This window comes from Balaenoptera musculus, chromosome 17, assembly GCF_009873245.2.
Source record: "Balaenoptera musculus isolate JJ_BM4_2016_0621 chromosome 17, mBalMus1.pri.v3, whole genome shotgun sequence".
NCBI lineage: Eukaryota > Metazoa > Chordata > Mammalia > Artiodactyla > Balaenopteridae > Balaenoptera > Balaenoptera musculus.
The window spans coordinates 21702271-21724414 of NC_045801.1; the positions used below are offsets into that span (position 1 = coordinate 21702271).

A 22144-nucleotide genomic window follows, 5' to 3' on the forward strand; every position below is an offset into this window, starting at 1 on the left:
CTTGCTGTCTCACAGCCAGCCGTGCCTGTGAGCATGAGGGACTTGGGCCAGGAGGACCAGAGCTGCAGCCAGGACAGTAAGTATGAGAAAGCTTGCTGGGCAGGCAATGCCAGTCCACTGCAAACGGTGCCACCCAAATGTGGCTAACACATCAGAATCACTTGAATTTCCTTCTAAGAATACAGATTTCTTGTCCTATTGCTGACCTAAGAACTCAAAATCTTTCCAGGTAAGGCTGATATTTACTAACTCCTGGACCGCATTCAAGCCCCTCCATCTGAAGGGCCCTTCTCATCTCCCTCTTAGTCACCTCTCCATTCCTACTCATCCTTCAAGGCTTTGCTCAGATCCCATATCCTGCAGGAGGACCTCCCAGATTCCTAAAAGTCATCTGAGAATACTACTTGCTTTCTCTGACATGGTCAAAAATGGTTTTAGGAAGGACGTGAGTTGTGGGTTGGGGTCTTGAATGATGGTCAGGGTTTTGATGGCTATGGAGAATGAGAGGGTTTTCCATGTAAATCAAAAGGCATAAGCAAAAGTTACAGAGACCTTAAGGTGCAATGATTATTTTGCATAGAATGAATAAATAGCTGAAACAGAAGAAGAGTCATATAGGGAAGCAGTAAAAGAAAAAGATTGATAGTCAGTTTGGCAGGCAAATGGTGGAATAACTTGAAAGCCAGAGTAAGAATTTTTCATTTTGTGCAGGATGCCAGCGTTTTCCAGTATATTGATCTCTCTTCACTTGGTGCAGCTGAGTAGGGCCTACCACAGAGAGGGCCCCTGAACCAGCCTCTTTCTGCTACGAGAATACTTGTCAGTTTGCCCCTGGGCTCAGTAAAATTTCCTGTGCTTGACATGATGGGGAAAAGGTTGTGAAGGACTGAAATGGCAAAGGTGAGCCACTGAAGAATTTTGAAAACAGAATTAACACGATGAGAGCAATGTTTCAGGAAAATTAGCTCAACATCAATACAGCTCAAATTCCAAATGATTTTCTGTCAGTATCCACTTAATTCCTTTACTGACAACATCACTTTTTTCTGACCCTAAAGCCAGATTTGAACTCATAGACTAATTATTAGGAATGAGAAGGAAAGGAGGAGATTGATTTGCTCACTCCAAGTGAATAGCTTCCCATTTCCCCTCTAAAAATTTTAGAAACAAATTGACAGGGCATACGGAAAGGTACAAGGAGAAAACTGAGTTTTGTGAATGGGAGGCCATGTCATTTCAGAATATTAATTAGATATCAGCTGGGGAGAATATGCGTCTATTCTCAGCATCCACATGTTTTCCGGGAAAAGCAAGAGAAGAAAGTTGTGCAGAAAACAAGCCAGTTTATACATCCTGCTGAGCTGCGTTTGCATGGGGTTGTGCCAGTACTTTATTTGGAAGGCTATGAATGTCCAGAACATCAGCTTTTCAAATCAGGTTTCAAATGGATTATGTTTTTTAGATTTTCTGTTTTGTTGATCTCTTATGTGAGCAATTGAAAATTGTCCATAGTCTAGTGACTTTCAATAATAAAAAAGAATGCCCCTCTAGTATAGATATCAATGGAGTTCCAGAGGGAGTTTTCCAGATTGGAGCTGCTAAAAGTAAATTCTTTGCAGCTCTATCAAGCTATTAAGTCATTCATTCAAAAGACTCACCCTGGCTCTAGAAATTGTGTGGTATCAATTTTTTAAAAAAATTTTAACTGGAAGGTTATTTACCAACTCTGGATTCATCTTGGACCGGATTGGGTCTAAGCTCTCTTCCAGTTTCCAAAAGCTATAAAAGTATATGTGTATAGGTCAGAAGACTCCATAACTTGAAGAAACTAATTCTAATTGCTTGCTATTATAGTGCTAAAAAAGAAAAAAAGCTTAACAGATTCTCCTCCACTATCAGATTATCATTAATTTAGCACTCTTTTGAGGTAATAAAGAGAAAATGAAGCCAAAATATTGGTAACAGAGTGTAACAAGTTATAGTGGTAAGAGTGGTAGTAGCCTATGGTACTTATATAGGTAGCTTATAGTGTTCTTGTTAATTTTTTGGTAAAAAAATTATAAATAAGATACCACAGCATACCAAAACCTTTAGATTAAGTTTAAAGCTCTACATAGCTTTATTATTAATAAAAAGAAAGGATACAAATACATTAAATAAAGATATAACTTAAGATATTAAAATATGCAATAAGACTACAACTCTGAGAAAAGAAAGAGGAAATAAAAATATTTTTAAAGCCAAAATTATGAATTAGAAAACAGAAGGAAAATTAAAATAATAATATATTCAATAAAAAATATATATATCAATAAAGTAAAGGAAAGTTTTATCAAGGAAAAGAAGTAAAAATATACAAACAATATTAAAATGAGAAAGGAGCTGGAATAAATAAGAGAATACCAATATAAGACTATCATGTTCCATTGTATGATAATAAATTTGACAATTTCAGTGAGATGAATGACTTGGGAGATTTATAAATAACCAAAATTTACTCAAGAAGTAGAAATTTTGAGTATGTCCATGAATGAGGAAGAAGCTAAAATATATGAAAAAATTATCTCCAAGAATGTCTCTGAAGTCAGACAATTTATCAGGGAGTTCTTAAAAAGAAAGAATAATTACAATGTCATATAAATTGTTTTAGTTTTTTTATAGAGTTGGCCAAAAAGTTCGTTCTGGATTCTCCTTAACATCTTATGGAAAAACCCAAATGAACTTTTTGGCCAACCCAGTATATAAAAAGGAAATTATTAAAACTAAACTTTTCATTTTAATATGCATAACTCAGATTCAAAAACCAAGAAAAATAGCTCCAAAACAGAAAACTATAGTTAAATTTCAATGATCAAAAAAATTACAATGATTTTTCAATGTAAAAATCCTAACAAAAATATTAGTGACTCAGATTGAGCAATGCCTTGAAAGAATGGTCCACCGAGGTCTAGTCACCATAGTGAGAGCCTAAGAACATGAGCTCTGGAATTCAGACCGCCTGCTCACTGATAGGTATGTTGTTAAAGTCGAGTACTTTACTCTTTGTGCTTCAGGTTTATGGTCTATAAAGTGCAATTCATAATAGGACCTACCTCTCAGGAATTTCATCAGGATTAAGTAAGGTGATACGTAGAAAGCACTCATCACAGTTCCCAGAACATAGTAAGCATTAAACAAATATTAGCTGTTGTCATCATAATACCAGAAATGCATCATGATCTCTTAATATAATACACATCAACAATGGGTAAAAAAGTTTTAAAACAGAATGAATTTAAAAGATGAGGTTTTTGATAAAAGTCAACACTCATCCTCGATTATCCGTTAACCATTAAAAAACTAGGACAAGGAGAATACTTCATTAACATAATAAAAATACTTAACCCCTCAGGAAACATTTCACTTAACAGCTAAATAGTTGAACATATGATTTGATTTAGCATATTATTTAACATGATAAAAATATGAAACATACAGAAGAGACATAACTATTGAAAGCAAGGAGAAATATAATTTTTTTGAACAGGAGATGATTATCTCCTAGGAGGAGAGATGAGAGAGGAACAAGGAAAATTAACCGAGATACATTTAGAATGACGATAGTTCAAATACACTGTTGAGTACAAAATGAATATACAAAATGAAAACTTTCCAAAATCCAAAAAGTAACCATTTAGAAAGCAGGACATGAGAAAAGGAAGACCCTCCTCACCTCTGGAAAGAATAAACCAAACACACAAAATAACTATAAATAACTCTAGCAAGAAGTAGGTTGTCCTTGTGTTAAAACAAGCAAACTAAAAACATAAAACCTTAACTTGATGAGAGATGTAGAATATCTGGATAAATGGAGAAACATACTGTATTCCTGGAGGGAAAAACTGAGTATTTTAAGAAGATTTGTGTTCCCAAATTTATTTATATACCAATAAAATCAAAATTAGATTTTGGAGGAAACTGAACAAAATTATTCTCATGTTTAATTAGAGTAATAAACAGGAATGAACAGCCTTTACCTTTTTTCTGTTAAACAAAGGATAATGAGGAAAGAACAACAGATATTATAACATGTAAATCTACATTAAATATGTTACTACTGACAGAGATCAGCAGCACAGATAAAACACCTTAGAACCTAACTCTATTATTTATAGAAATTTGATAAATGATAAAAGTAATATGGAGAAAAATCAATGGAGGAAATAATGAATTATTCCATAAATGATGTGTAAATCTTTGTTAGCTCTTTAGAAAGAGAATTTTCAATGCTAAGAGCATAGATAATTTCACATTGATTTAAAATTAAATGCAAAAAATTGAACAACAACAAAATGATATTTATCTTCTCAGTAGATAGGAAAGGCTTACTAAGCACTAAAATAGTGAAAGAGTAGTAAAAGAAATCAGCTCAAAATGAAATGTTTGATACAATTACCTCTATAAAATTTGAAACTTCTCTAAGTCAAACCAAAAATTAAACAAAAACTAAAAAGTAAACAACAAACTAGAATAGTACTTATAACAGATATAACAAAAGTTTAATAACTATATAAAGAGCTCCCAGAGATCAATATAAAGAATTACAAATTATCTGAAAAAACAAATGAGCCACAGATATTAAGAGGCAAATAGGAAATGCATTAACAGAGGGAAATACAGATCATTAATAAACATGCAAATAATATTAATAGTAACAAAGGAATGCATATTAAAATAAAACATATTCATCTATACATTAGCAAAGATTTTTGAAAGATTAAAATAAGTTCTGGGAAAGATTTGGAGAGAGAATCATTCTCATGTAGAGCTGGCAGACATAGGAATTGTTTCAAGCTTTCTGGATAGCAGTTTGGCAATGTGCATAAAGTAGTAATAAAAATATTCATGTCCTTCAACTAGTTATTTCCACTTTTAGGAATCTCTTTGAAGGAATTATCCAGAAAAGCAAGCAGAGTTTTATTCCAGATTTTTCATTGCAGCATTGTCCATAAGCAGGAAAAAACTCCCAGAATTTCTAACAATAGAGAGATGGTTATGTAAATCACAGTAGAGCATATTATAGAATATTGTTCAGGCATAGAAACGTTTTTGAAGAGTATTTGATGGCATGGCCAAAAGCACTGTGTGCTCTCAGTTATGTTAAAAAAATTGTGAGCTATGAATAGAAAATATACTGTAGAAAAATACTCCATAATGTTATTGAAGATTATCACTCAAAAGGGGATTGTGATGAATTTTATTTTGTTTCCTTCTGCTTTCCAACTTATCTACAATGAGCATATTGTTACTTTATATTTACAGAAAATATTCAGTCTTTTTTTAAAAGAACTTAGGCAACTCTCCTGTAATGATGCAGGGTTTTGTTTGTTTGCTTGTTTAATCAGAGAAGTCTTGAGAAATACTCACCGATGACCTCTGCAATCATGAAAACTAAGCATGTTCCTGAAGCAGCACAGAGTTTCCACTTGGCATAGACTTGCTCCTTTGCCCTGTTCTCTGTGGCCTTGGAGTTGCTGTGGCAGTGATACATGGTTCCTGACTCTGGCTCCTCTGGCTTCTCTCCAGGACGTTGATCTTTATTCAGGGGTTTCTGCTGGAGTTCCATGCTGAGGATGAGTTTGACAGAAGCAAGAAGTGAACATGGTTGCAAACAAACCTCTCACTGGCAGCCCTATCCATTACCAGAACTGCTATGAGGACATTTGCTGACTAGCTAGGAACTTATCATTCATGGCTCCTTCTACAAGAAATATCAAATGTAAGGAACAAGCGAGAAATTTCCTTCTGAATTCTCAACTACAAACAGAGTTTTGCTTTTATTTAGGCAAGCTCTTATTCAGTCTATACTACCAGTGATTAAAAGAAAGTAAAGGAAAAGGAGAAAGGAAGCAGATACATTTTGGTGCATTTCCTTCACAGTCACTTCACTTTGAAAACATTTTGGACACTGCTATAGATTTTAAAAGGGGCAGTAATGAGGTTATTATTATTAACGAGTAATGTGTGTACGAGTCAGCCTGGTGATTCAGACACTCACTATTGCATGGCAACACTCTCCCTTTCTTCTGCACAACAACATTGTTAATAGATCATAGCACTTTTTCCTGCTGAGTCCATATGAACCCTCAGAAACCTTCTTAACACAGCTTTGCAGAAATCTCTGCCAATCTATCAAAGTTGTAATGAGAGTTAAACCTACTTATACTTCCAAAAGCAGGCAGTGCCTATCAGTTCTATTCAAATATAAAGCATTTATAGAAATATAGAGCCATTTATAGAAATATAGAATTTCACAAATGCAAAGATTGTAGATAACATTTAGTCCAACCCACAGTTTCTTACCTGAAGTAATTAAGATTCAGAGAGGTTAAGTAATTGCCTGAGGTCAAATAGCCAGGAAATGGGAGAGCTGGGACTCCAAGCCTAGTGTTTTTTCCACTATGCCCACACTGCCCCTCTACCTGAACATCGGTACACCTAAAACCAATTTTTACTGATGCCATGATCTTGAACTAATTAGATTTGTATTTTTTATTAAACTTATTAGAAGACATTAATACGGTTCGTAGAGTAAGAACTTTACATTCATGACTTTGAAAGGTATAAAAATGGAAATAAATTATTTTCCTCCACTTGAAGAGTTACTTTGTCTTATCACCATCCACAAAAAGATCTGATGGTTTTGGCTTAAATGATGATTATTATTACAATTCTCATTATCCTTATATTTGGGGGGTTTTCCTGAATAAAATAACATACATATTCGTTATAGAAAACCTGGAATTACAGAAAGGCACAAAGCAGAGGGAAAAAAAATCACTAATAAATTACCACCAAGAGACAACTATTATTGATAGTTTTTTGTTTAGCTTTGTAATAAATAAATACTGTTTTTACTTAGAGTCCATATTAATTAGGATGTTTTTGATAGCAAGTACAGAAAACAAAGCTCATGCTAGGTAAATTAACAAATGGGAATTATTGGTTCTGCAACTGAAAACATCTAGAAGTATCAGGCTTCAGCCTGATTTATCAAAGCTCCAGATCCATTGCTCTGCAGTTCTCAACTACTCTTCACCCTCAGGCTGGTTTTCCTCATGTAGTGGAATAGTTGCCCAAGATAATCAGGACAGTGTACTTGTTTTTTATTATACAGCGAGAAGGAGTGTTCATTCTCCCAACTGCAAAACAGGGGTCCTGAGTTGCATGCTGATTTGGCCAGCCTCTGTAGCCAGAGGACTATGGATGTGCTAATTGGCTTAGACCTTGTTACAGCCAGAAGATTGGCTAAACCCAACAACGCTGACTCCTGGAGCTGAGAGTGGGGTAAATGCTACCCAAATCACATGACTGCAACTCAGTGGGGATGGGCTGGAATAGATTGTGGATGAAATGACAGTGTCACAATAGGATTCCACCAAAGATAGAGCTTTGGAACCTAATTTTTAGCTGTATGTATTGTTAACATTTTCTCAATTTATTAAATATTCTATATCATTAGTTTAACATACAGAGAGCATTATATTTAGTATAGATATGTCACAACATAAGTAACTATTTTCTATTATTGAACAATTGACTCTTTTCCAATTATTTGGCACCACTGTGATTCATATCCTTATAGTTATCCTTTGGTAAATATATTATTATCTCCTTAAAATGCAATCCTGAAAGGGGAATTACTTGGTTAAAGAATATCTACATTTTGGGCTTCCCTGGTGGCACAGTGGTTAAGAATCCGCCTGCCAATGTAGAGGACATGGGCTCGAGCCCTGGTCCGGGAAGATCCCACATGCCGCGGAGCAACTAAGCCCGTGCGCCACAACTACTGAGCCTGCGTGCCACAACTACTGAGCCCCCGTGCCGCAACTACTGAAGCCCGAGCACCTAGAGCCTGTGCTCTGCAACAAGAGAAACCACTGCAGTGAGAAGCCCACGCACAGCAACAAAGAGTAGCCCCCACTCGCCGCAACTAGAGAAAGACCGCATGCAGCAACAAAGACCCAACGCAGCCAAAAATAAATAAATAAATAAATTTATTTTTAAAAAAAGAGTATCTGCATTTTTAAGGATTTTGATGTATATTGCCAAATTGGCTTCAGAATGTTTTTGCCGATGATGTTAATAGCACTCAGGATTTTGAGCAATTCCAAGTAATCTTCATATTGGAATAAGAACTATTTGGCAAGAGGCACATAGAGTACTCATACCTATAAATTTTCACCTTTATAATGTGATACATACCATGATAATAAACAACATATATAAGGTAGTAGTGTTAGTCACCAATGGTCATCGACTCAGAGGAGCCAGAGAACTAATAAGAAACATGGTGGAGGTTTCCTTTTTCCTTGTGCTGAGAAGGCAGTGTGAGCAGGACAGGGTCACCAAATATTCTGGCATTGTTCATATGACCACTCTGGCCATATGAAGCTTTACTTTATTTTCTATTTTTCGTGAATCTTGTGGGCAGAGAAAACCAGGTGGTGAGTGACTGAGAGAGAACTTATCCTGGAACAGTTTAGGAGGCAGACCAAGGCAGGAATTCCACCAGGGGAACAGCCTGTGAGCAATGCCACAAGAGGAAAAGTGCAAGAAACCTGGCCAATTTTTACTTTTAAATACTGCTACCTTGTCCTAGACCTAAGATTAACCAATTTGGATACATTTTGAGCTGAGATTGTTCCTTGAAGCACTAAGCCAGAAATCCAGAACAAGACTGAAATTGGATACAGTGTGTTCACATATGTGTATGTATGTGTTTTATGAGGGGAGGTGGGAGTCCACCATCTTCGCTGGGCTCCCCAAAGGGTCTATGATTACAAAAGAAGTTAAAAAACTGAAGTTAAAATATATTCCTCATCATCTCATAAGAGCAAAGTGGTCTAAGTGTCTCTAGATGCAGTACAGGCTCTTGATCTGAAAAGTGATGCAAATTCTAAGAATTTTAAAACGAAGGTTCTAAAAAGCAAATGCTAGAATGCATCAAAATATGAAATGTGAATTTACTTTCAAAGAATAAATCACCAGAGGTCACCACACATTCAAATATGGCTGCCGCTTTGAAGAGTAGGAACAATAGGCCAGAGCAAAGAAACTTACTGTAGCATCAAAAAGAAAAAACGGGGAGAAACAGAGAAGAAAAATAGGGAAATATTACAAAAGTTGATGTCAATAGCCTAGAACTTAGAGTTCCTCTCTTAAAATAAGAATTATAAATGGAGCTTTATTTTGTGATCTTGGAGAAGCATTTTTTTTTTTTAATTTTGTATCTTATTTTTGTCTGTTGGTAGAAGTCAAACCCCTTTGGTTCTATATCTCTTAAGTGGAGCTGGTAATATTTTTCACACTCTTACTTCACATGTTGACTATATAAAATCACTTAGTTTTTGTACTTTCACATTACCCTTCCCAAGAGCCTTAAATCACTCCTCCTGTTGGGAGAGGAGATAAAATCTTAGGTCCCGCCATGCATTTCCAACACTTCATGTATTCATTCATTCAACAAAAGTATTGCATGCCTGTACCATCAGAGGTGCTAATGATACCATGCCTTTGAGACAAGCAAAGTTCTTGACCTAAGAAGCTTATATCCTAGCAGAGGGGAACACAGCAAACCAGCGGATAGTAACAGAGGCTGTGTAGTATCATGGGCAGTGACTGGGAGAGGAAAGGTGAGGCTACCTGCAATGGAGTGGTAGGGGAAGGCACCTCTGTAGATGATATCTCAGCAGTAACTTAAAAGATAACCAGGAGCAGACCCACATGAAGGAGGAACATCACAAGCAGAGGGCATTGCTGGTGCAAAAGCCCAAAGGCAAGAAAGAGCTTGTCTTGTTCAGAAGCTTGTCTTGAACAGAAAGGAAACTACATAGTGGGCACTGTAGCATGAAGAGAGAGTGAAATTGGATGAAGTCAAAGAAGTAGGCAGAAGTCGGATCATGCAGAACTCTGTGGGCCATTGTAAAGGGTTTCATTTTCTTCAAAATGTAAAAGGAGGAAGTTGGAAAGTTTTGACTAGGGAAGTAACATTGTGTGGTTCACATTTCTAAAATCATTTTGGGTGTTGCTTGGAAGGCTAGAGTATAGTGAGCAAAATATGGAGACCGTTTATTTGATTAAATGTTATGAGGGAGTGGGGAATAGAAGTGTTCACCTAACAGGTGTAATTTCTTGTCCCAGACCAGCTATCCAATGTTCCACCCCTTTTTTAAACAGCTTTATTAAAATATAATTCATATACCACAAACCCATTTAATGTATACAATTAATGGGTTTTAGCATATGTACAAAGTCCTACAACCATCACCACAATCTAATTTAGAACATTTTCATCACCCCAAAAAGAAATTCCATACCCAGTAAATCCCCAGTCTCCTTACACATAATCCTACCTCAGGAAATCACTAATCTTATTTCTGTCTTTATAAATTTGCCTATTCTGGACATTTTCTATAAATGGAATCATACATTATGTAGATTTTGTGACCGGCTTCTTTCACTTAGTGTAGTATTTTCACGGTTCATCCATGTTATAGCAAATATCAGTACGTCAGTACTTTATTGCTTTTTATTTCCAGATAGTACTCAGTTGTATGGATATACATCTAATGGACATTTAGGTTGTTTACATTTTTTCAGCTATTATGAATAATGCTGCTTTGAAAATTTGTATACAAAGTTTTGTGGAAGTATGTTTTCATTTCTATTGTATGTTTTCATTTCTATTGTTTTTCTATCTGTGGAATATTGAACTCATAGAATAAGTTGGAAAATGTTCACTCTTTTATTTTTTGGAAGAATTGATATTAATTCTATTTTACATCTTTGGTGGAAGTCATCAGTGAGACATCTGGGCTTTCTTTATGTGAAGCTAATACAATCTCTTTACTTGTTATTGGTCTACTCAGATTTCTATTTCCTCTCGAGTTTGGTAGCTGATATCTTTCTGTGAATTTTTCCGTTTCATCAAAGATTACATGCATTTTATTTTATGTGATTTATCTTTAAATCAATTAAGAGAAAAAAGGAGAGTAAATATTCTGTCTTTTGTAATTATCTACATAATTACCTTTACTGATGCTGTTTGATTTTTTGTGTGTTGACTCCAGTTAATGGCTGGTGTCATTTGTTTTAAGACTGAAGAATTTCCTTTACTATTACTTGTAAAATGAATCTGCTAGCAAAAAGTTCTCTCAATTTTTATTCATTTGGGGATTTCTTTGTTTCACCTTCATTTTAGAAAGATAGTTCTGTTGGATAAAAGTTGATTGATTGGCAGGGTTTGTTTTTTCTTTCAGTACTTTAAATATGCTGTCCCACTGCCTTCCAGCCTCCTTTGTTTCTGATAGAAGTCAGCTGTTAATCTTACTGAGAAACTCTTGCTCACGATGAGTCTTTTTTCCTCTTACCGCTTTCAAGATTTTTCTGTGTGTTTTGCTTTCAATATTTTAACTATGATGTGTGTGTCAGAGTATAGATCTGTTTGCCTTGATTCTTCTTAGAGTTTGTTGACTATCATGGATGTGTAAATTAATATTTTCACCAAATTTTGAAATTTGTTCCTTTGAATGTTATTCTGCTCCTTTTCTGCCTCCTCTCTTTCTGGTATTCCCATTATGTATATGGTAGGACATTTAACTATGTACCACATTTCTCTGAGGCTCTGTTAATTTTTATTCATTCCTTTTTCTCTCTGTACTTTATGCTGCATAACTATTGACCTGTCTTCACAGTCACTGATTCTTTCTTCTGCCAGCTCATATCTACTGCTGAGTCCCTTTGTTCTATTTATTGTACTTTTCAACTTCAGAATTTGGTTCTTTTTTTATAATTTCTATCTATTATTACTGATATTCTCTATGTGATGAGACATTGTCATCCTGCCTTTCTTTAATTCTTTAAACATGATTTTCTTTAATTCTTTGAACATATTTATAATAGCTGCTTTAACTCTTTGAATGCTAAGTTCAACATGGGGGCCCTTTCAAAGGCAGTTTCTATTACCTGCTCTTTTTACTGTTTATAGGTTATCCTTTCCTGTTCCTTTGCATAGGTTGTCATATTTTTCTGGAAACTGGATGTTTTAGGCAATATATTGTAGCAATTCTGAATACTGATCCCCAGTGGGCTTGTTATTGTTGCTGCTTACTTGTTTGCTTTTTTATTTGGTTAGTGAATTGGCTTGTCTAGTTCAGTGGAGTATTTTCTTTGACCTTCCCTGCTGTGTAGGCTCTATTGCCATTCCTCAGAGAGTGCAGCCTTGGACATGTGCACAGTTATCCTTACCTCCCCCTACCCCCTTTCCCAGGGATGGTGGTCATTTTCATCATGTTTGCTTTGACTGTCTTTTTCCATGCTCTCACTGTTAAGCTTCTGGCTGCTCTGCCTGTGTTGGTATCACACTCAGCTCTTGTCCTCCTTAATCACTTGCTGATTGCTCTAATGTTTTCAGCAGTATCCTGAGGCATAAATTACAATATTATCCAATTAAAGTTGGGCCATGTATTAGTCTACTCTAGCTTCTATAGTAAAATACTACAGACTGGGTAGCTTAAACAACAGAAATTTATTTTTTCATAGTTCTAGAGGCTAGAGATCCATTATTAAGGTGCTGGAACATTTGGTTTCTGGTTTTGGTGGTCCTGGCTTGTAGATGGCTGTCTTCTTGCTATGTTCTCACATGGTAGAAAGAGAGAGATCTCTGGTATCTCTTCCTCTTTTATAAAGATAGCAGTTCTATCTATCAGGACTTCACCCTAATGACCTCATTTAACCTTAATCATCTTAAAGGTCCTGTTTCCAATATAGTCACATGGGAGCTAGGGTTTTAGTATATGAATTGTGGAATGACAAAAACATTCAGTCCATAAGAGCCTCCTTACAGGGATAGTATTTGAGGCTAATCTTTGTGGCTTGTACCAACTCCAGGAGGGCTCTTTTTATCTGTCTTTCCCTAGCTGTTTCCGTTAAACTTCTAACTGGTCTACCATTTAGCTTTTTGCTCTGATGAAGCAACCAGCCTGCTCTTGATTGCTCAACAGCAAAATCCTCATTGTTTTTGACAGTGCCCTTATGCTTGAAATATCCCATGTTCTGTTCCAAATAAACTTTTAGCTGATGTATCATCAGTCCTCTAAGGGAAAGATGCATAGCTCTCTGTTCTTATAGCCTGATTCTCCCATGGGCAGAACCTCTGCATCACTGCCCCAAAACTGAGAGAAGGAACAGTGACCCACTTATCCTGGAGTCCCACCTCTGCTCCATAAGTGGGTGGTGAAGAACCTCACCCTATGTGTGAGCCAGGGCAGGGTGTTCAGGAGCTTGCTGCTCCTGGACCGTGAGCAGGGATTGGGTGAAGGAAGGGGGCCCCAGTCCTCTTGGCCATGTCTGCATTGAATACAGGTTCTATAATATGGAGCTGGGGCCATTAGAGATTCCAGCAGCCCTTTGCTCTAGGGGTGAACTGTAGCCCCAGTTGGAAGCTGGGAGGAGAGAGATCCCTGTCTTTTGGCCACATCCAACCAGAGTAGAACTTCCATCACGACAAGCTTGGAGGGGAAAGAGGTTAGTGGGGCAGATCATGGCTCAAATGCCACAGACTCTTGCTTTTTACTGAGATTTAGTAGATTTTCTTGAATAAATCTCAGTTTTCTCTATGCCCTTAAGACAATTTCCAGAGACTAAACTGTTGGAGTTTTTTAAATATTATTTTTACCAGTAAAATGGTAAAAATGTTTCACTGGGGAAGGAGGTCCATTGAGCTACTTACACCACCATTCCAGAAGTCCTGCCATCCCAAACACACACACACACACACATACACTTTAAGGCTTCACATTGAAAAGATTCCAGTACTTTGTCCCTACCATCTTTCCCTGCCCTCACATTCCCTGCACTTCTTTAATATACAACTTGGGAAAAAGAAAAGCTTGTTTCCAGTACCAAGAAAACCATATTGAGTATGTAGATCAACTTTATACAACTATCTCTTTGCTACCATGAGCCCAAGCATAGGGAATCACATCACTGGAAAGAGAATTGGAGGGATTGGCGGGGGAGAGATTACACAATAATACCTACAGGGCCTAATATTACTACTTCCTGTGGTAAAATGTCTCTAAAATTATGTCCAACAATTCCTGTCATCTTATATGCACATGCCAGCAAGAGATGGAATCCACTGTGCCACCCCTTGAATCTCAGACTTGGGACTTGCTTTAACCCATCAAATGTGGTAAAAATGGTGCTGTGCCAGTTCTGGTCTTAGGCTGTCTGACACCTGTCAGCTTCCACTGCTGCTCTCTTGCTCCCCTGAACTGCCATATAAAAAAGTCCAAGCTAATCTGATAAAATGAGACACCACACAGAGAGAGAAGCTATGGGAAGGAGAAAGAAGACCAGTCAAAGCTAACACAAAGACCCCAGACAAGTAAGTGAAGCCATCCTTGACCTTCTAGCACATCCCAGACACCAGCAGAATGCAGCCTCACAAGCAAACCTCGATAACTCCACATGGAGTGAGAACTGTGATTAATAAAATGATTGTTGTTGAAGCCACTACATTTTGGGGGTAGTTTCTTGCACAACAATAGATAACTGAAGCACTCTTGTTGTGTAATTAGAGAATACATATTCCTTCTATATGTTTCTTAACAGATGATAACAACTTAAATAGAAAGCTGATGATAAGTAGAAAAAAAGAGAAGGAAGGAGAAAAGAGAAGGACCTTCAGGGGACAAAGTTACCTCTGAAATAGAGATAGAACAAAATATATGAGAAAGGAGATTGGGAGAGGTGAGGAAAAGTGAATTAGTGAGGGGATCAAGGTTCATATGAGCTCAGGAGGAAAGAGATTAAGGACCCAGGAGGACACATGGTGAAAGTGTGTGTGCAGGAGAGGGGGAGGGGAGCAAAATTCACAAACAGGAGGCATGGTCCACATCTCAACTCTGCCATAATTAGACATCCAACCTTAAAAATGGCATTTATTCTCTCTGGAATTCACTTTCCTAACTGGTGAAATGAGGGATCAGGATAAATAATCTCATCTAGGTTCAATTGTTTTTTTTTGGAAAGAAAATAAAAATGAGTTTGACAGTTTTTATCATCACCGTATCCTGAAAACCATACCAGTTCATGAGGTGAATGAGACCCCATAACCATAAACAGTTGGCTTTATTTGCATAACAGAGTGCTAATGGTCTAGTTTCATGAGAAGGGAAATACTGCTATTTTAATAATGTAGAGATGCTCTATTAATAGTGTCCACAGTGTTAACAATTTGTTGTTCAAAATTTCTGCCTGACCTAACGTGAGGCTATGTCGTTTATGTCAGTAAATCACATCTAATATTATTTTCTTAGAAAAATAGTTCTTACAGTGTGAGGTAATAGATGTGCTAGACTCTTTGTCATATGTATTTTTAAAGCAAAGTTATAAATATCCTAAGAAAAACTCCTTTTGCAGTTGCTTAAACATTCGATGCTGTCAAACACAATGCTGCTACTCTTTGGAATATTAATTTGTTTTCATGAAACACACAAAAACATTACACATTTTATTAATGGGTAAGTATTCTCTTAAATTCTGCTTCTAACATGAATTTATTTCAGATTCTCATTCATTTATCTATGTATTCTGAGTGTGTTTCTCTTTGCTCCCCACTTGGATTGAATTCCCCAGATGCACCAAAGTCTCATTCTTATTTGTCTCTGTCTTTACCAGGAAATTATCTCAGTCAGGAAAACTTTCCTAACGCTACTTCCTATGTAGGGTTTCCCTAACCCTATTCTAACTCCTTTTTATTTTTTCAGTTCTCAGCCTATCACTTCTGAAAAGCTTTCTCTGACTCCCAAAGTCCATCAAAGACCTAGGTTCCCTTGAGGTATTCTTACTGTATACCCCTAGAATAACACACATGCTATTTTGTAATTGCCTGTTTCTTATATGCATTCCACATTAGACTCAGGCTTTCAAGAGGACAGAGATATAGGACTAGGAATATTTTAGTCTCCAGTATATATACACATGTTCAATCAATTATTGTTAAATAAGGGGGAAATGAATGAATATATTGCACATGGCACTGTAGGAGATAGTAAAAAGAACTAGAGCTATGTAGAACATTAAGCTCAGCTATATTTATTGTAGGTGTGTATATGTGATAATGATATTATATACTTAAGAAAATAGCAATTAACTTAAGATCAGTGTGACCACAATTTGCACATAGTTGAAAAGCCTTAATTCTTTCTAAATATAATTTAATAAAATTTACTATCTATCTTAAAAGTGTGAATAATTGAGGAAAAGAAAGGGAAACACATCAGATTGTGTATGTCTGTTTTTTAGAAGAAAATCTACAGATGAAAAATATACTAATAAAATATGTCCTTCGTACACTCAGGATATTTAAGGAAGCAAATCAACTATGCAAAGTATTGCCTTTCTCAGGATAAGAATTATGTAAGTTGGCCAACAGTTTATAAAATTTTACAAAACGCCCCCAAGTTGCAACAGCAAAAGTGTCCAATTCTGAAGCAGCAGGCTCTAGGGACTTAGTGAACACTCAAGACACAGAGAATTGTGAAGCAGCGTCAGATGTCTGTTACCTGTCTAGTGTGAAGGCGTACATCTTGGTGGCTCTGTCAGTCACAAGATAAGTTCTTTCAAGAAGCTCCATGGTGGCCAGGATAGAAGATGTTGGTGTTGGTGTTGGTGATGGTGGTGCTGTTACTGTGGCGACGGCTGCTGCTCTTTAACTCACTGTCCAGTTTTGGAAGCAAAACAGCATTACGATTATTCACACACTTTCCAAAGAAAAAATGAAAAGGCTTCTGGGATTACATTAACAAGCCTCCCACGTCAATGTTCTTGATAGATCTGCTAAAACTACGGTCTGTTTGGAATGTTACCTGGCTTCATTCTCTCACCCACAGGAACTACCTTCCTGCAGGTAGGATCACATGACGTGTGTGTGTACGCGCGCGCGCGCGCTTCCCACGCCATCTGATTCCACTGTGCTGTCTAGGAGGTAGAGGAGCTCAAGGGTTACCCGCTAATTGCTGATGTAGGGGTTTGGTCTTCAGAGCACACCTGGGCGAGCTCAAACAGCTGCCTTTCTGTACACTAATATTTTTTCCCTCCCTTATTATTATTTTTTTTTTTTTGGCAGTGGGTGGGGAGGTCTCTGAACCTAAAAGCATTTCTCCTAGGATTTAGTTCTAAAATGCCCTCTAAGCAGCTGTCAAGATTTACTTCTCTTCTCCTAGGACCATTTGGGGGTTTTACTACTGAAGAGAGGACATGGATCATTAGGTACTGAAGTCTCTAATCTGAAACAGTTCCTGGTGCAGCAGCTTTGAAACCCTTTTGACAGACAGGAGAAGGGCAGTCTCAGCTTCTAAATAAATAAGAGCCCTCAAGCACAAAAGAACCAGAATGAGCTGTGTTCTCCCTGGCCAGGGTACCCTCTGCTGAGGACAAAAGACCAGCCCAAGGAACCCCTACCAGGCAAACCCATCACAACTCTTAGAAATGGGCTCTTCTGAGTTGATCCCAAGAGACCTTCAACCCCCAGACTCCTATGAATTTTATTTCATTACAAAGAACTTTCCTTTCCAAATAAGAGAAAGGACTGTAGTCCAAGGACAACAGCCTCGACACACGGCAGGCATTTACATGTGGGCCAAAGAGCATCCAAGACCTATAGGGATGCATGCAGGGGCAGGCGAGTGCAGAGAGGAGAAGAGGGCGTAGACCCTCCACCTCTGAGTCCTCATTTCCTTCTTCATCTGTTGACACTAACTCCCTAGGGAGAGCACGCAGAGTGGTGTAGTCCTGGAGTAGCCCAGTGGCCCAGCATCTTGGAAATCTGCCCATACTGCTGAACAGAGATCACCCACAATGACCTAGTAGAATAAATATTGTCTCCTGGAAGGAAAGTGGGGTTCAATGGCAATGGCTGTAGGCAGTGAGGGGAGAAGTCACCTTTGGCTGAGCGTGAGAACGCCAGGTCTTCTATCATATCTGTCGTGAAGCTGTACCTCTTGTTGATTTTAACATTTCAAACTCTCTCCCCTGGAACATAAATTCTTAGGTCTTTTCGTATGGCCCTATTGCCTACCTGGTCATTAACTTTGCTCTGACAGATGGAAACTGGAGAAATGGCTCTGGGAGGCCATTTTTCTTTGCAGGAGAAATTCTGGGTCTAGTAAAGTATTTCCTTCTCTTATATTCTTACTCTTAACTTCGCAAAATAATAGGCTATTCTGTGGAGGCAAAAGTAAGAAACCAGAAAAGAATTACTAATCTATCGTGTGACGTGTTGCCATACTTTACAGCTTGAATCAATTGTGAGTAGTTTCTAGCACATAATAAGAGAAAAAGAATTCGAGTGAATGAGTGTCAAAAAGTGAAGAAACTACGTAAAACCAGGCTGAAATCCATTAAAGATTAGTGCAAAGCAGAGGAGATAAGTATTATTTAAATGCAGGAAAGAGAATATTTGGCTACAGATTTCAACAGGGGAAAAGCAATCTGGAAGTTTGAGGTTCCACACCACAAGTTTGGTCACTAGCCCATATATAGCTGCACATATGTTTATGATTCTATAACTATGAAGATATATACTATTGATAGTTTGTTAATGTGAATTGTTTGTGAGACGAGGATAGAGTGAGGATATATGAGAAGGGCAGGGTAGGGCTGATATAGACAGGGTAAGGTGGAGATGGGAAAAGAGGAAATGGGAACCCAAGCAAAAAAGGACAAGAAAAAAAATGTATTCTATGATCTCTCCTGTTTATAAGTTGAAGTATATATATATATAAAATTGCCATTTTTGTAGACCCAGTATAGTCTAAAATCAGCAATTTCATATGATTCTACTTAAATATATATGCACACATGTATACATACTTATAAAATGTATATGTGTACATGTGTGATACATTTAAAAATAAAAAATTAAGTGTGCATGCTTTAAAACTATAGGGAAATTAGGTACTGTTTTCCTCAAAGCTTTGTGAATTTCCAAGTGCTACCCTTGGAGATAACTACTTTACTATAAATCAAAGCTTCTGGTGTAAGAGCAGGGAACAGTGGATTACAACAAATAAAACCTTTATGTTAAAGAAAAGTAAGTTTTGCTACTACAAATTTAAATGTAAAGTTACGATAAGAATTGTAAGCATGTTATGTTATGTAAGATACTCATCTGTTGATTAGCTTATCTTATAAACCCCCTTTTAACTGCACCATCATGCCCTTTCCCCCCAGTATTTTGTCAGCACAATGTTTATGAAAAATTACCCATCCTCCCTGACTAACCTTTGGCCCACTTTGGCATACACAGCCCACCAAGGGCTACTGGCCCAAATCAGACTCCACATGAGTCACAAAATATGTATTCAGAAAGCAATGCAGATCAAAAAAGAAAATCCCCTATCTTGTTGACAAGTCAGTTTTGGTGGGCATTTGCTGCTCATCCCAGTTTCCTAGGCAACCAGCTTCCAAACCGTCCTGAATTACAGGTTGTCCTCTCTGCCCACTCTCCACCACAAGCTTGTAGCAACTGAAGGGGCAACACAATTTATAATAGTTAACTCTGGGAAGAAATATTCTGTCAGCCACAAGAACATAACTGACACAACCAAAGATCTCGTTCTGCTCCCCAGTGCTGACTATTGTCAACAACAATTTCTTAATAGGATTTTACAAGTGGTAGCTAATACGTGTGCAAAAATAATTTACACACGTCTTACACATAGTTTGCTATTTCACTTGCAGAAAGGATGTGTGTATTTATGCAGAACCATTGTAATCATCCCTACACACTAAAGTACTGAGTTCTCACTATTTGCATTCCCAAAATTTAAACTCATATTTCAGGAATACTTCATCTTGTCATTGTTTGCATATGACTATTCCTTAAAAAGACATTTGAAAATGTGCTTGCTTTAAGTAATAAGTGTGGATTCTCATCCTGTTTGTATCTTTCTTGTTTATGTGTAGAGGCCATGGAGTGAAGTGGTTTAATGTATGGACTTTCAAATGTACGGACAGACTTAGTTTCAGTTTCTGGTTTGGCCATTTTCTTACATATATGACCTTGAACAAGTTGCCTGACCTCTATTGTTTTCAATTTCTCATCTGTAAAATGGGGACATTAATAGAATCCATCTTACAGACTTCTTGTGAAGAGTAGAAGAGATACTGTGTATAAAAGTTCTCAGCGTAGTATCTGCCATGTAACCAATTTTATCTAGATGTGAGTTGCTATGTACTTGGCCATGTCTAAGTATAATACCTTGGCTGTCCCTGAGAAATTGACCCCAGCCTTAGTAGAGGCTAAGAATTACTCAAGGAATGGAAGTAGAGGTTTCTGAAAACAAGACCTGGGAACTTGAACCCGCCATCAGCTGTATGACTTTGAGTAGCTGCCTCAAATTCTCAGGGCTCAACTTTCTCAAATAATAGATTTGTGCTTGCCTTATGCTCCCCACTTGGTAGTAGAGTGCCATTCAGAATGTGTCCTCAATAAAGAGGACACAACAGGAGAGAAAATGCAGACTCAATCAGTATAATCACCTACTAAAGATTCTGGACTTACGTATTCCCACACAGACTATAAAGACATTATTTCTAAGTTGGGTAACATTTTCTTAGCAAGGTGGCTTTATGGTTATTACTACAGTATGAGCTTTTCAAAAGTTCCATCTAGGAACTTGTAAACAAAGACACTGGAAATTTAATTGGATTGTATTTTAAAGAACATTATGAAAATTTCATTTTAATCTAAAGTGAACATGTATAAAACAAACCATCTCCTGATATTTCATACTTTACTTGAAAATGGACTGCAAGCCATCTGAGTTTTATTTTCTTCTTGATAAATTGGCACTAACTCTTTTTTTTGCGGGGGGGGGGGGCATTTTTATTTTTAAAGAGATTGAGCTATAGAAATGTTCCAGTGCAAATACAGCTTGTATTTGTTGAGAAAAGAAAGACTTGATAAAATATCGATACTAAAACAATAAAAGAAATATTTTATTAAGGCTGATAGATGCAAATAAATAATATAAAAATAAACAGTGTTTTGGTGGGGAGAAATATTGGGGCTAGGTGGTTAAAATGTTTACGAAGTGTATATTTTATTGATTAGTCTCCATGCCTCATGCTTCCTTTTCCAAATATTCTGCAACTTAAGCTAATTAACCCTTAAATGCACCTTCTGAGCTAGATATAGTTGACTGTGTCTTGCAAACTCCAAAGCAGTTTTCTGCTGACTTCATATTCTCACCACAGTATGTGTCTCTCTTCTTTATTTTATTTACATTGGCAAGCAAGAAAAGGTTCCAAGGACCTAAGCCATGATTTTAAGGCATTGGAATAAGAAAGGCAGACAAACACACGCTTCCTAATATTCCAGCTCCTTGATCTATAAATGCACAGAGCATCACTGAAAACCAAAGCACTGAATTCCTGAATTTAAAAGAGAGAGGGCTTCCCTGGTGGCGCAGTGGTTGAGAATCTGCCTGCTAATTCAGGGGGCACGGGTTCGAGCCCTGGTCTGGGAAGATCCCACATGCCGCGGAGCAACTGGGCCCGTGAGCCACAACTACTGAGCCTGCGCGTCTGGAGCCTGTGCTCCGCAACGGGAGAGGCCGCGACAGTGAGAGGCCCGCGCACCGCGATGAAGAGTGGCCCCCGCTTGCTGCAACTGGAGAAAGTCCTCGCACAGAAACGAAGACCCAACACAGCCATAAATAAATATAAAGATAAATAAATAAATAAATGATTACTAAAAAATAAAAATAAAAAAAATAAAAATAAAAGAGAGAGAGAGAGAGAGAGCACCCTCTTGTCATTATCTGGAATGCCACCATTTAATTTTCATGAGTACAGTTTCCTTTCCTTTAGTGAAAGTCTTGAGGGGCTGATGATTCATCTTAGGCAAAGGATTTTCACAGCAAGTCCCCAGATGACTGCCAAGAGAGCAAAGGCATAGCTCATCTTCTCCTCCGAATCTCAAAGCCTGGATTTATTTGACTCGAAGCTGACAAGCCTGCCTCTCAGGAGATAGTCCAGGAGATAAGACAAAACCTGCCTCGAAGCTTTCCTCTGAAAGGCTGGGCCATCA

The 22144-nt window shown here is 37.4% G+C and overlaps 1 protein-coding gene across 1 annotated transcript in view; it reads right to left on the reverse strand.

Annotated features, from left to right (window-relative positions):
- The window catches only part of SLC30A8 (solute carrier family 30 member 8), a 36135-nt gene extending 19451 nt beyond the window's left edge, over window positions 1-16684 (reverse strand). Inside the window, exons 1-2 of the mRNA XM_036830721.1 lie at window positions 16614-16684; window positions 5407-5606 (exon numbers count right to left, since the gene is read on the reverse strand). Coding sequence (XP_036686616.1) covers window positions 5407-5606; window positions 16614-16684 — 271 coding nt within the window. The remainder of the gene's footprint in view (window positions 1-5406; window positions 5607-16613) is intronic.
- Window positions 16685-22144: the final 5460 nt, after the last annotated feature.